Source organism: Penicillium cataractarum (assembly GCF_028827025.1).
Source record: "Penicillium cataractarum strain IBT 29864 chromosome Unknown utg000009l, whole genome shotgun sequence".
Classification (NCBI taxonomy): domain Eukaryota; kingdom Fungi; phylum Ascomycota; class Eurotiomycetes; order Eurotiales; family Aspergillaceae; genus Penicillium; species Penicillium cataractarum.
The window spans coordinates 1562475-1575647 of record NW_026622745.1 but is presented as its reverse complement, the minus strand read 5'-3'; the positions used below and the strand labels follow the sequence as shown (position 1 = coordinate 1575647).

General features: G+C 47.4%; 6 protein-coding genes across 6 annotated transcripts; 4 read left to right on the top strand and 2 right to left on the bottom strand.

Annotated features, from left to right (window-relative positions):
- Positions 1–125: 125 nt before the first annotated feature.
- N7496_011170 (uncharacterized protein) lies at positions 126–682 on the top strand (the record flags this gene model as incomplete). Its single annotated transcript, XM_056704083.1, has 3 exons — positions 126–233; positions 293–427; positions 491–682. The coding sequence occupies 3 exons, from the start codon at positions 126–128 to the stop codon at positions 680–682; spliced, it is 435 nt and encodes a 144-aa protein (XP_056550043.1).
- Positions 683–1613: 931 nt separating this feature from the next.
- On the top strand, positions 1614–2498 carry N7496_011169 (uncharacterized protein; the record flags this gene model as incomplete). Its single annotated transcript, XM_056704082.1, has 2 exons — positions 1614–1749; positions 1801–2498. The coding sequence occupies 2 exons, from the start codon at positions 1614–1616 to the stop codon at positions 2496–2498; spliced, it is 834 nt and encodes a 277-aa protein (XP_056550042.1).
- Positions 2499–3126: 628 nt separating this feature from the next.
- On the bottom strand, positions 3127–5113 carry N7496_011168 (putative MFS sugar transporter; the record flags this gene model as incomplete). The annotated part of the gene is made up of 9 exons (XM_056704081.1): positions 3127–3353; positions 3407–3505; positions 3558–3658; positions 3709–3907; positions 3963–4050; positions 4101–4644; positions 4703–4898; positions 4950–4977; positions 5042–5113. The coding sequence occupies 9 exons, from the start codon at positions 5111–5113 to the stop codon at positions 3127–3129; spliced, it is 1554 nt and encodes a 517-aa protein (XP_056550041.1).
- A 770-nt stretch (positions 5114–5883) lies between these two features.
- N7496_011167 (uncharacterized protein) lies at positions 5884–7127 on the top strand (the record flags this gene model as incomplete). Its single annotated transcript, XM_056704080.1, has 5 exons — positions 5884–6172; positions 6252–6407; positions 6476–6798; positions 6859–6928; positions 6994–7127. The coding sequence occupies 5 exons, from the start codon at positions 5884–5886 to the stop codon at positions 7125–7127; spliced, it is 972 nt and encodes a 323-aa protein (XP_056550040.1).
- A 1432-nt stretch (positions 7128–8559) lies between these two features.
- On the top strand, positions 8560–9914 carry N7496_011166 (putative integral membrane protein; the record flags this gene model as incomplete). The annotated part of the gene is made up of 5 exons (XM_056704079.1): positions 8560–8734; positions 8787–8843; positions 8896–8963; positions 9014–9486; positions 9563–9914. 5 exons carry the CDS (start codon positions 8560–8562, stop codon positions 9912–9914), a joined length of 1125 nt encoding a protein of 374 aa, XP_056550039.1.
- Positions 9915–10024: 110 nt separating this feature from the next.
- On the bottom strand, positions 10025–12590 carry N7496_011165 (fungal specific transcription factor domain-containing protein; the record flags this gene model as incomplete). Its single annotated transcript, XM_056704078.1, has 4 exons — positions 10025–10099; positions 10150–11592; positions 11655–12167; positions 12225–12590. Coding segments are annotated over 4 exons (2397 nt in total), but the record flags the coding sequence as incomplete, so codon positions are not given.
- Positions 12591–13173: the final 583 nt, after the last annotated feature.

Below are 13173 nucleotides of genomic sequence, written 5' to 3'. Positions count from 1 at the left end.
ATTAATCTAGGAATTAGCGATAGAACGCATATCAGGAAGGTAGCATAAATACACCACTGATAGACAACCAATTTCCTGCAGAACCACAAACTACCCCAACAATCTCCAATCAACCAATTTTCACAATGTCTAACCGTGATTACTACGGCAATTACACTCCGGAGAACTTGTCTTCTCAAGACAAGACTCAGCAAATGGGCTCCATGCAGAACTCAGAGTTCCTCGCGAACCAGGTAATCATCACTTTCATCCTGAGCGAGTCTTCAAATATTAACCATTCGATCCTCTCCAGAATCACGAGCAACAACTGGGCGAGCAGAATCCCTACAATCAACAGAATCAATGGAAGGATTTTGAACAAGGCCCTGCCGGTGTAACACCCGAGGGTGAAAGGGGTCTTGGTGCAACGGTCGTCGGTGGAGCAGGAGTAAGTACCAAGAACACCAAAGACTATCTATTTGTGAGCGAATCACCAATGTTTTCTTGACAGGGTGCTTTCGTCGGACATCACGTTGGAAAGAAGTCGGATCATGGAACTTTGGGAGCTGTTGGCGGTGCTTTAGCCGGTGCTGTTATGGCTAATATGGCATCGAAGGCGGTTAAAGGGAGTCACCACGGGCATGGCTCTGCTCATGATCGTCGTCGGGAGAGACTTGAGAGGCGACTTGATCGATTGGGTTGATTTCTGAAACTATTGTAAATTTTATGTGTTCTTTCATGGGGATTTGCGGGGTGTGTTGGCTTCTAAGTCTTTTTTCTGAAATACGAATTTGTTCCATTAATACATATTGCCTTCTTCCTTTATCTCCAAATTTGATCATATTTGACTCGAACTCATTTTTCCAACATCTAAATCCTTCTACTCCACCGATAATATATACCCGAGACAAGCCAATTCTTCCGCAATAAGATCTTTCAGACTAGGGGGCGACAAATTCGAAACTCCCAAAATTTGCCATGAGATAGAGCTGGGAGAATTCAATATAGACGACCAGAATAAAATCTACAAAAGCAATTCTTGGGACGCCTGACCCCTCTGGAGTACCATGTCTCCAATTCAGGATTACGGGGCGTGAAAATTTAAGGGATTTACTTCAAGGGGAATTTCGTCTCAGTTGTTCTTAAGGAAATAGTACTGTAGATCGTTGGCAAATTCGAATCTCGAGAGAGACAGCAAGAGTACCTGAATAGTGAGCCGAAAAGCATGGCGGGGCATCCATTCTAAGCCACTCATACATATACCTCGCAAGCTGAATAGTGCAGTTCGGGCGTAGGAACAGCGAATGACCATTTCCCCGAAAAGGAAACAGAAAATCTCGTTATTGAAACCGAAAATATTGTTCAATGGCCGTACCATCCCAACAAATAGAGCGATCGTCTCAAGCCTTGAAGGCTAATGCTTGGCGTGCCGCACGGCCTTACGGCCGTAGTGTGAACGCGCAGCCGCAAATGGGCGTGGGGCCAAAAGCTTGGTTTCCTGCCGATTTTTGACTTGGATATCAACAATAAGGAGAAGAAGTAGATATATTAGGGTAGTTTCCACGAATTTCAGGATCAAATATCAGTCATTTTGAAAACGATCAAGAATAAGGATTCCATTTCAAAAGACAGCCATGATTGCCCATGAAGTTCTAGCTTGCCTTGAGCTAGCGATTTATGTTGGCCTTGTACTTCCAACAACCTTCTGCACATTTCATTACATTTTCAAAGGACAATTTGGATGGCTTTATCTCCATGCCTTTGTGATCGGTATGTACCTTTCATCCGCTGGACATATTACGAAAGACTAATCGCTTCTAGCAAAAATCGCGGGCCCGGCCATTTTCATCAGCATAACTGAACACTCTTCATCATCTTCCGGGCTTCAAATTGCGGCCCAGATCTTATACCAAATCGCCCTTGGTCCTCTTATGTCCGCAACACTATCATTTGTCAACATATCCTCCAAGCCGGACGAAGACAAGTATGAGCACTCTTATTCTCCACTTGCTCCGCTCACGCAAGGAGGTGGAACATCCATGATTCTTCGTCTTGTGCATCCCGTCATTATCTGTGGCCTGGTCCTCGGCATCATCGGTGGAATCGACCGTATGCCAGACAGCTCCACGGGCATGATCAACGCGGACAAGTATGACCGTGGCGCGACTTTCATGAAGGCCTCAGGCGCCTTGTTCCTGGTCGCATTTGCCGCTATCTGCTTTGGTGTGGTCAGATTGTGGAAGCACCGGAAATCACTCGCGGTTGTGTCCTACTACATTTTGACCAGTATGGTTGTTGTCCTGCCTCTGCTCTTCCTTCGAATTCTGTATTCTGTGTTGAATTCAGCCAATCTGGACACCACGGGTCATACGGGTCATACTACCAAGTATAACATCATGAGCGGCAGTTGGGCGATTTACCTTATTCTCGGTCTGATTCCTCAGGCTACGATTATCACCATCTATATTGGCAGCGGAGTCTTCGCGTGGATGAAAGTTCGCCGAGGAACTGGATATTGATGTGGATTGGATGGAATGAACATCGTCTCTGGGGATTCTGAGAGGATTTGGGGGCCTCATTGGGAGTGTATTTGATAGATAATTTCTTATTTCTGTTCTTTTTTTTGTTTTCTTTTCAGTCGGGGCAAGGAGCAGCATTCTGGTATAGGACCTGGTTTTAAAGTGCATAATTGGATGAAAAGTGAAGTGGATAATTGATACAATGATTCCTCATCAAGGAAGGAGAAGGTTCTCACCTGCTAGCAAGCGCTGACGGCCAACAACTTCATGTTTGACGCGGACCGATCCGTTCAAAGAATGTAAACTACTGATTGATTAGGGTGATTGTGAAGTGATTAATAAGATAATATCACTGGTTTACAAAGTGACCTGATTGACCAGATCAAAGTGCAGCAGATTCAGCGTAAACCGATAAGAGGGTTTGCTGGAAAATGTCTATAAATTCAAATAAATAGATTACCTATACGTCGCTTTCGTGTCAGAACTCCCTATTCACGGAATTTCCCCCAGATTGAGTGTCATTATGATAGTCGTGCTCAAACATGCAAAGCAAGAAGTCCAACATTGCCATAAGCAGCATGCTGAATACTTTTCATTCGTTGCAATCATTTCACCCCTAAAAATGGCTCTAGGCTTTGGATACCGGGGCAGTGACTGCGCCCTCCCCATCATCGGGAGGTACTGATGTCTCCGAGGGTTCAAAGATAGCACCACTTGAATGAGCGAGCTTCTCATCGAGTTGAGCCTTTTCTTCATCAGTGGCGTCCGTGAGATGAACCGCAACTTCTTCACCGAAGTTTTGGGCAACTTCCTCCAGGGTCAAACGGGCAGTCTCCGGGAAGAAGAAGTAGATGACTAAATTCAAGGTCAGTTTAGTCCTCACTAGGGGATACGTGTTTTCAACTTACCCGGAATGAAGACTACCGACCAACAAATGATGACAAGATAGTATTTCCAACCAGCATTGTTGAAGCCCATGGGGGCGGTCTCGAGCAGAATGAGTGTGGCTGTCCTTGGTGAGTAAATTCTGATCCAGCAATACGGACGATGAGAACTCACCAGCAAACTGGCCGAACAAGGAGAAGCCCATGCCAATTGGGCGGATCTCGGTTGGGAAGATCTCCGAAACGTAGAGGTACATTGTCGTGTCACAGAACGTACTTCGCGGAAGTCAGTATAGATTTTCGAGAATATATGATCACAGACTAACCCTTGGAAAGCCAAGTAAAGATAGATGAATAGGATGCCAAAGCCATTTCCGACCCTGTTGGTTGTTCCAGCGTACTCAGCAGTCATAGCCGCAAGGCACGAGGTGGTAACAATAATGCCGATAAAGCCAGTAATGTACATGCCTCGGCGAGAATTAACTCGGTCGTGGAGCCAAGCGCCCAGAGGATTATATATCAGACCTATTTTGGAGTTAGCTATTGAGAAACAACATAATAGAATATTCTTTCAACTTACCGGCCGTTGTCAGCCAGATAGCACTCAGCAGCAAAGGCATACCATCCTTCATACCAAGGTTGGTGTACAGAAGCACGGCGTAGTTATTCTGGTGTCCCGTTAGCTGTGTCCCAGAAAGTGAATGAATTCTTGACTGACGATGATAAGAGGGCCACCAAATTCCGCTCCCCACTGTGTAAGGAATCCAATAATCATGCGCTTGCGGTAGGACTTCTTCTTGATCACAGCCACCCATGGACTGCCATACTCGGTCATCTTCTCAGCCTCCAGTCTAATCTGCTCCTTGGTCTGGAAAAACTCTTCCTTGGCGGCAAGGTTATCAGGGTCATCGGGGGACTCCCGCAGGCGCTGAAGGACATGCTGGGCCTCGTCGAGCTTTCCTTTTGAGATCAACCAACGAGGTGAGCGAGGAAGCCACGGAGAACCAGCAAGCAAAACCAGTGGTGGGAGGCATTGAAGAGCGAGAGGGAATCGCCAGCCAAACGCAGGAATATTCTCAGCGTAATAGCATGCAAAGCCCACCCACCCCGCAAGCATGTATCCAAATACCAAAAATATCGCATGGTGTCCAACCAACCAGCCTCGACGCAAGGGACTCGACATCTCTGAAAGGTACATCGGACAAACAGTGACAAGAATGCCGATACCGAGGCCGCACAGGAATCGCCCGGCTTGGAACATACTACATGAGAATCAGTTAGATGCGGGACTTGGACATATTAATGAGTCTGGAGACATACTCTAGCGAGTTTGCACCAGCTTGAAGCGCTCCACCAAACATTGCGAAAAACGCGCCCAATTGAATGCAGACTTTTCGACCAAATTGATCGCACGCCCACATCATGAAGAGAGTGCCGACCGCGCCACCACCACTGAAGACACCATTTGCCGTCGATATGGCTGGTGTTGTGATTGCAGCGTAGCCAGGCTCACCCTCTGCAGGCAAGTTAAAGTAAGAATACCATCCTGGCTGGCCGATAGTACTACCGATGATGGAAGCACAGTAGCCATAGGTCTGTTCATGAAAAGAACGTTAGGTCTTTCGATTCCAAATGCGAAAGCACATTTTGTAGACTCACCATAGAACCAATGGCCACAAAGACAGTCACCAGCCTATTGTAGGTACTGGTCTGTGACCCGAACTTGGTCATGTTGATTCTGTTCAGATTTCCCTCTGTAAAGACCTCTTCGCACTGTGAGTTAGAAAGATCCAGGGAAAGTTGCTAGCACCCACTAGATATGACCGACTCTGCCTGTGAGTACAGGTGGAAAGGAAAACAATAAGCTCTTCCCGCGCTCAGACAGCAGGGGATGTAAAGGATTCAGCCCATTGACACGCAGGTGGAGTACTCAGCTCCACTTAAATGTTATGGACAAACTTTGGTGGTGAGGAGAAGCAAAGTAGAGTAACTCCTTTGCCGATCATGGCCAGGTATGCAGCCAAGACTGTTCTATCCATGTACGACGTGGTACGACTTGCTCCATAGTTTGGCAAGAAGAGAGATTTCTCATCGCTCTTTCTCTACCATTTCTCTTCTATTGATGTCGATCTGTGCATCTAGGAGGGTTTGCACGAACTCGTGGGTTGAATTGACCGTGGATCGTGCCAGGGCCCGTGCTATTAGAACGGATTTCCTGCTCGTCATGTTTGCTGTGTAACAATCCAATCCAATAGACACTCCACAAGTCATTGCGCGCTTGCAGTTACTGTCAGCCAATACAATAGCCACTCGGAGTTGGACTATCTGCCCGAAGCCCCCACGTTCGTGCGAGGTTTTTTATTGTTTGGAGTACAAAAGTACTGACAATCTTTAGCTCAAGCAATCGAGAGATTGTTGTGTTGTTGCGCTTTGCAATCAATTTCTTATACATATTCTTCCATTGCGGTTTCTTCGGGGGCCAGGTGAATCGATTAAAAATCATGACTCGATCTCTGTTTGACACTGCATTCGATGAGCTACCCAACCCAAAACAGGTTTGGGTGGGAAAGCCTGGTAGCCGTGAGGAAGGTCTTGGGAAACTAGCTATTCTCACCCCGGAGGTCGTTGCAAAAGCAGCTGCTAGTGAGATCAAATGCGGTCGCCGCGTGACGATGAACTGGGAGATGACGAAGCTGGACTATCCAAATCTCAACCGCCAGCCCTGCAACCACCAGATCGTGCCTCTGTTGGGAGGAGTGGCATTTGACGATGTTTACAGTTTTAATCCCCGTAAGTTCGGAATCTAATAGCTACCCTCGCCTATTTTGTCATCAGCAATTGAAAATTTAATCCGGTCGGCTGTGTATAGAGCAAAGCAGTCAGTGGGATGGATTGAGGCATTTCAGCCAGACTGTGCCTGGTCAAACCGACCGCGTTTTCTATGGAGGTACAACTGTTCAGGAGATAAATGACCGTCGGAACGATCGCATTGGTCTTCAACATTGGGCCAAAGAGGGAATTGCAGGTACGGTTTTCTCAATATCCACAGCTGATAACCGAGATAGAGTTCGAATACTGAGCAATAGTTCGCAGGCCGTGGAGTATTAATTGACTATGTGGCATGGGCTGAAAAGAAAGGGATCACATACAGCACGTTCTCGACGCATCAGGTCCGCCTCCAGGATATCCTCGAGATTGCTAAGGAGAGCAACATCACTTTCCAGAAGGGTGATATCCTCTTCGTCCGAATTGGGGTGACGAAGGAATGGGATACCATTATGACGGATGCTCAAAAAAGGGAATATTCCGATAACCCCCAACCCGAGCACGCAGGAGTCGAGGCCACAACGGATGTTCTCCGATGGCTTTGGGATACTGGCTTCGCGGCAATTGCAAGTGATGCTATTAGCTGGGAGGTAAGGTTTGACTGAAAGTCTGTTCTAGACTCACCGGGTATCCAAACTAATTCACCACAGGTCTACCCTCCTCAATCCCCTGATATCTTTTTGCACGAGTATGTTCTGGCAGGCTGGGGATGCCCAATTGGTTAGTTAAGCGGGCATAAAGCCCTTAATCCTTCAGAAAGCCTGGCAGCTAACGGAATCCTTCAGGAGAGCTATTCGACCTAGAAGCATTGGCGCAAATTTGCCAGGAGCTTGGACGATGGACTTTCTTTGTGACTTCGGTGCCGTTGAACATGCCTGGTGGAGTTTCCTCTCCTCCAAATTCTTTGGCGATCTTCTAGAGACATATTATTTAGTCTGTTGAACTTTGATTATCGATCTATAACTTTCAATATTTCGAAAGCCATGGTTCTGGTACATAGCCAAAGCTTTTCAAAATTCTATCGGGACTATGTACTCCGTACTGTAGGAATACATAATCGATCGACACCGGGTGGCGGCGTAATAAAATATCTCAAGGCGATCCAGGCCCCACTTGATGAGGAGCGAAGGATGCACAGGGTCTGCATCCTTGATCAAGACTCGGAAGGACTCCGATGTCAGGGTTCATGAGTTGCAGCTGGGGAAAAGCAAGAAAAACATTTCAGCTGCAACGGTTAACTACCCATTGCATCAGTGTGCTACCACGATACTTTGCATTGATATATAATAAACATATCAGTTCCATTCAAGACCCTTCAGAAATCTTCATAGCGCAGACTTCTCGACGCGTATTTTGACTTTGGCGCGAAAGTTATCCTCATTTACGTAACGATCTGCCCCCACCCATTCCCTCCCATGCTATTACTTCTTATGGGCATACTCTTGACATTTTTAACTCTGACTATCCATGCATCCGTGCCACTATGGGCAAGGAAAGAAGCTTTCAGCGCATCGAATGGTACAATCACCACGGGGGCGTTGATACCCGCAACCCGCTTCTTCCCGCGCAAAGTGGAGTCCTCCATTGAACCCTGGTCCGTCCATTTGGGGGCCAACCCACAGAGGACTCTAATTAAGATTATTGGAACCAGGATCGAGACCATCAGCAACTGAAGAAATAACGGTATTGTCATTTGCACTAGTGAAGACCGAAAACTAGCTAACTAACGATGTCACCCGACCCTATATTGGTTTCAATTTGGACTCCCTATAAGAACGCAATTCGTACGCGTCTTAGCGATTTGCCTCTCGTGAAAAAGACAGAGATTGATTTCAATGGCCATAAAGTAGTGCCTTTTCTAAAAGTACAGGCTATTAGCGTTTAATAGAGGTTTAAAATACTGGCAAGTGAAAGTCAAAAGCATGCACAGAGCGAGAACAACAGGATGACCAAGTTCCGGAGTTTTTGGATGAGCGAATTACGTAGCGAGAGCAACGTGCAACAACATTAAGTACGTTCCTCTAGAAATTTTTCTCAGAATCCTGCACGGGATTCATCCTAGTAATTCTTGGCCACCGGTGCTGCCCGTTAGCCCTTTGCACGTTCCAGGAGAGCTGATCGGAAGTTTCTCGTCGACCGAACTTTACCAAATCTTGGTAGTCAGAGGGCTGATCTCAAGGCAGGGATTTGTTGAGGTCAAAGCTGTGACAATCCTTCTACTAGTCACCGATGAGGGTTTTCGAGGGCAATTCATTTGGGTAATATTCCTCAAAAGGCCTGACTCTCTTTCCTCCGACTCTAAGCCTGGCATTTGTGTGAGAGTCCCAATTTCTCTATGAAGATATGCCAACATGCAGCTGCCCTCGAGCCTAGAACTACGTGATGTTGGAGATGCGTCAATTGACCGCAGTGTGCAGACATGGAACTATGTGTGCCAGTCACTATGCATCATTGGAATGACCCTTTTCTTTGGGCTCCGAGTCTATACACGTTGTTTTATTCTTAGTGGTTTTGGAAAGGAGGATTGTGAGTACACTATGTTGAGCCTGAAGCGAAAATTTGGCTAATTTTTTCACAGGGGTATGCTTAGCAGCATGGTTTCTCGGGGTCTGCTATTCTATCATTGCTCTCATCAGTAAGTAGCATCCACGAGTCATGCTGGGTGCCGGCTAACTACTCGATCACAGTGGGACATTATGGAGGAGGCTTACATTATTCTGATGTCGCGCCCAACAATCGAATTTCATTCCAGAAGGTTTGCATCCATTACTCGCTCACTGCATGAACTTCATTCTAACAGATCAGACCGTTTATGTTACAATGGTCATGTACGGACCAACGGCCTATCTGACCAAAGTCCTACTCCTGTGGATCATGGCTCGAGTTTTCAGTCCCTTCCGCAAATCTGTTCTCTTCATATATGGCTTCATGGTGCTCATGCTAGGCTATTACATCCCGGCCGTAATCGTGAAGATCCGAATTTGCAATCCGATCTCTCTTTTCTGGGACGTTAATGTTGACGGAACTTGCCTGGACGAAACTTCCATTATCCTTGCCGATGCAGTCGTCAGCTGTGTCAGCGACCTCATTATTCTATTTCTTCCTCTGCCATTGACTATGACTCTGCAAATGTCAAAGAAGAAGAAAATGAGAGTAATCGCTATCCTTGGTGCGGGTGGATTAGCTGTCGCGGCCAGTATCATCCGTTTGATACTCATTGTGCTGACTGGTCAATCCAAAGATGCAACACTGGCATTCATGAGAATCAATATGCTTGGGTACGCTTTCATACGAACATCGCTATTGTCCTCGAAACGCAAATATCAGTACGCTAACTGCTTTCTTATGGAATAGAAACGCCGAAATCGCAATAGGAGTGATTTGCACCTGTCTTCCCGCTCTCTCCGCCCTTCTTAAGCGTGCCCTCAACGAATATTCCAGCGACAAGCAAACCCACGAATCGGAATACAAGCTCAGCTCCATGAGAAATCAGACAAAGACAGAGCGGAGCAGAAAGCAGATTACTGTACAAGAAGCTGAGTCGGATGAGGATATGCTCGTCTCCAATGCGCAGAGCAACCCGACGCAAACCACAATATACGGCGATGCCGAGGAGCGAGGATTCTCGCATGCTGCTACCATGGGCGGTATTGGAATCACAAGGACAGTCAATGTCTCTACGTCAGTCGAGTCGCGGCCTCAATAGAGCGCGAACACTCTTTTACTCCATCGTGATCACCCGCGAAAGTGGTGAAGATGGAATCAAAATTTCGCATTAATGTATATATATTATGCTGACACCTATATATTGTCAAATCAAAATGGATGGTTGTAATAGCCGTATGACTGCCACATATAATCATCTGAAACATCCAAATCACCGTCATTAGTCTGTGGGGGGAATATAGTGTCCCACAGGTTCTATGCATTGTATCAGTAACTGTGTTCAGTAGATCCTCGGGGAAGAAACTGTTATAACTCACCCAGTCAATTTCGAGCATTTGCGGATCGATTTCCGTAGTACTACTATTTACATCAAGGTACTGCGAGGTTGACAGGCTTTCGGTCGTAGCGCTTGCGGCATAACTTTGGGGGTGAGTCTGCTGTAACCCAGCATGGCCATCACCATCGAGGTCTGACTCGCCATACTGGATCCATGGGGAGATACTATCTGAAGAGGAGCCCCAAGCGCTAGCCGTATTGTCTATAACTGAGGAGAATTCCGTAGGAACAAAGTTACCCTCTACTGTCAAGGTTGGAGGCAGATGGGCCATCCCGGATTGTACATTCTGAGTGGAACGATCAGCCCTGGCTGGGTGGTTCTGAATGTGACTTTCGGGTTGTGGCTCTGGTTCTCCGTGAGCGAAGTTGAGAGGCATGTGGGGATCTGAGCTGTCGCCATCTTTCTGAGGGGTAAGGATGATCATTGAGTCCTTGAATTGCACCGGATCCTTCAATCCCTTGGCTTTCCGGTACTCCCACATCCGCTCGCAGACCATAGTCAAGAGGTATCGGGCCTTGATATCTCGATGCGCAATAATATCCTGAAGTGTTGGGCTGCTTGTCGGCAATGGCGGGACATTTGCCAACGCCTCGGCGAAAATAAAATCAAAACATCGCCAAAGACGGTTCGCCTCTCGTCGCATTGGATAAGTGAACACTTCAACTAGCAAGAGGAAGGCAGTGTGGTACTGGTGGTATGCGCCAAAATACCAGGCCCATGGTTGGAGGTCTTTTGCTGATTCAAGTTCCACCGCGGCTTCGAGCGCATCCGTGCCTTTTGTCAAGATAATTTGACGCAGCCTATCCGGGATCCTATAAGTCACTGAGTTGAGGTGTCTGTGTAGGATGATGATGTAAAGCAGGCTGGTGAAAAGTTTCATCACCAGATGAGCCATTCTTTGCATTGGACCTGGCGTTGCTGTATTAAGGTACGGCCCATACTTTGCATCCATGGACAGGCGGAACTCTTCAATTTTGGAGACTGCTTTGGTCAGGCTGAGCTTTTTCTGATCGACACGGTTCCGCAAAACCAGACATTCTCGCTGCATTTCTTGGCATTCAAAGCGTATTGAAGAAAATATCAGATCATTCCATGTTGGTGAGGAATTCGGAGACTGGGGCGACTTTGGCGAGGAAACGTCTATCGGGAGCTGTGTTGTATACCCGTCGTAGGAGATGTAAGGTCGTGGCCCTTGAACCTCACTTGTCTTGAGGTCTAAGTAGCAAATTTGATACCAAACGAGACGACGGGTGTGACATTCAATCGGCGAAAAGCCATATTCAGTGGGATCACGGTGAAGTCCCATGCACTCTGCGATTCGGATCGCCATGCCTGTCAACACTGTATGAGCACGAGAGATCTCGTCCACACACATTGATAGCTGAATACAGAGTTTGTTGTCAGTATAAATAACACCACTAAAGAAACCATTAATCTACATACCAGGTAAGCTACAAATGCTTGCAGTGTCTCAACCTTGGTGGACTTGAGTAACTGGGCCTTTGCGAGTGATGTCTCTACGCCCAGCTTCACCTGGTTCTTCAGGTCCTCTCGGGGGACTCGACAAGTTACTAAGACTTCTGCCTCGGACATAGTGACTATCGCCGAGAATAGAACAGCACAAACGAGTGCTGAAAGCGACGGTGCGACCCTATCATCATTCTCTGCAGCTTCCCAAAGAGTCTCGTATCGCTGTGCAAATGAAGGCCTGTGAAGAACTCGCGCCACGGGGTGGACCGCGTCCCAGTATCGTTGGAGTAGTTTATCTGCGATGTTGCGGGGAGGAATGTATTTCAAAAAAGAGGCTTGTGCGAGAGATTGGTCAAAGACAAAGCCGAGCGAGGGGGCCGTGAAGTTTGGTCCGGGCTTCAAGTGCTCGCTGGCTGGGATGGAAGGAACAATTGCGGGAACTGAAGGAGAGCTTCGCTTCGAGATATGCTGCAGGGATGACATGATCTAAGAGGATAAGATTAGCGATTATCAATAGCCTTTTCAAAACTGATCCCACGATACCTCATCTGCAATTCTTGGTCGATAATGCCCTCCTATCCTCTCTCCAAGACGCATGCGCCCAATCCTGAATCCCAAGTCTTCAATATCATCGTCTACTTCGTCTCCATATGCAGCATCGTGAACGGCTAGCGGGGTAGGCTCCAGAAAATCGTCATGCCCTGAGCTATCGGAACCTTCACTTTGCTCGTCATGGTCTAGCCGTCTCGATCGCTTGTGACGCACTCCTTTTTTCGCCGGTTGAAGATTGCGCGTGCCAAGAGTTTCTCGAAAAGTACTATCGATCTCATCCTTTGCTTCTTTCATCTGCACCAACGTCTGGCGAAACTGGGCATCGGTATTGGCGGCGCTGACATAGAGGCATTCTTCACCTAGGTTTTGGCAGCTGCTGCACGGATTCTATCTGCTTGGTTAGATAACTGATGTACAGGGAATTACCACAAGGTATAGTTACCCCTCGATCACATTTTAGCTTCCTCCTTCGACATTCAAGGCATGAATGAATAACTCTGTTGCGGCGTCGAGCCTTCTCGCGGGGCTTGGCCCCGCCATCTGCTGAAGAGGGTGCGATATCGGGGGATACTCTGAGTTGTGATTGAGTATTACCGGGATGCGATGTATTTGCTTTCATGATGGGGCGTCAACGGAGTCTTGAGGGACGACAAATGTATCGACAGATTCGACGCCGAACTTGCGACGGGGGGGGACATGCAGAAAAAGAAAAATTGGGGGGGGGGACTAGAAGGGCGTAATCAGGCTGAAAGCTGGGGCTGAGCTTAACGCTATTCCAGTCAAGCTACTGGTCGGTATTCATGCAGCCCAATGATCGTGCCGTTGGGGGAGGCGTTCGGCCCCCAATCAATCAGTCGTGGACCCTCTTGGTACCGGACCCTGTGGCTGAGAGAAAGGGTTCACTGGTCAGGGGTACCCATTTTTACCGTACGACTGAGCC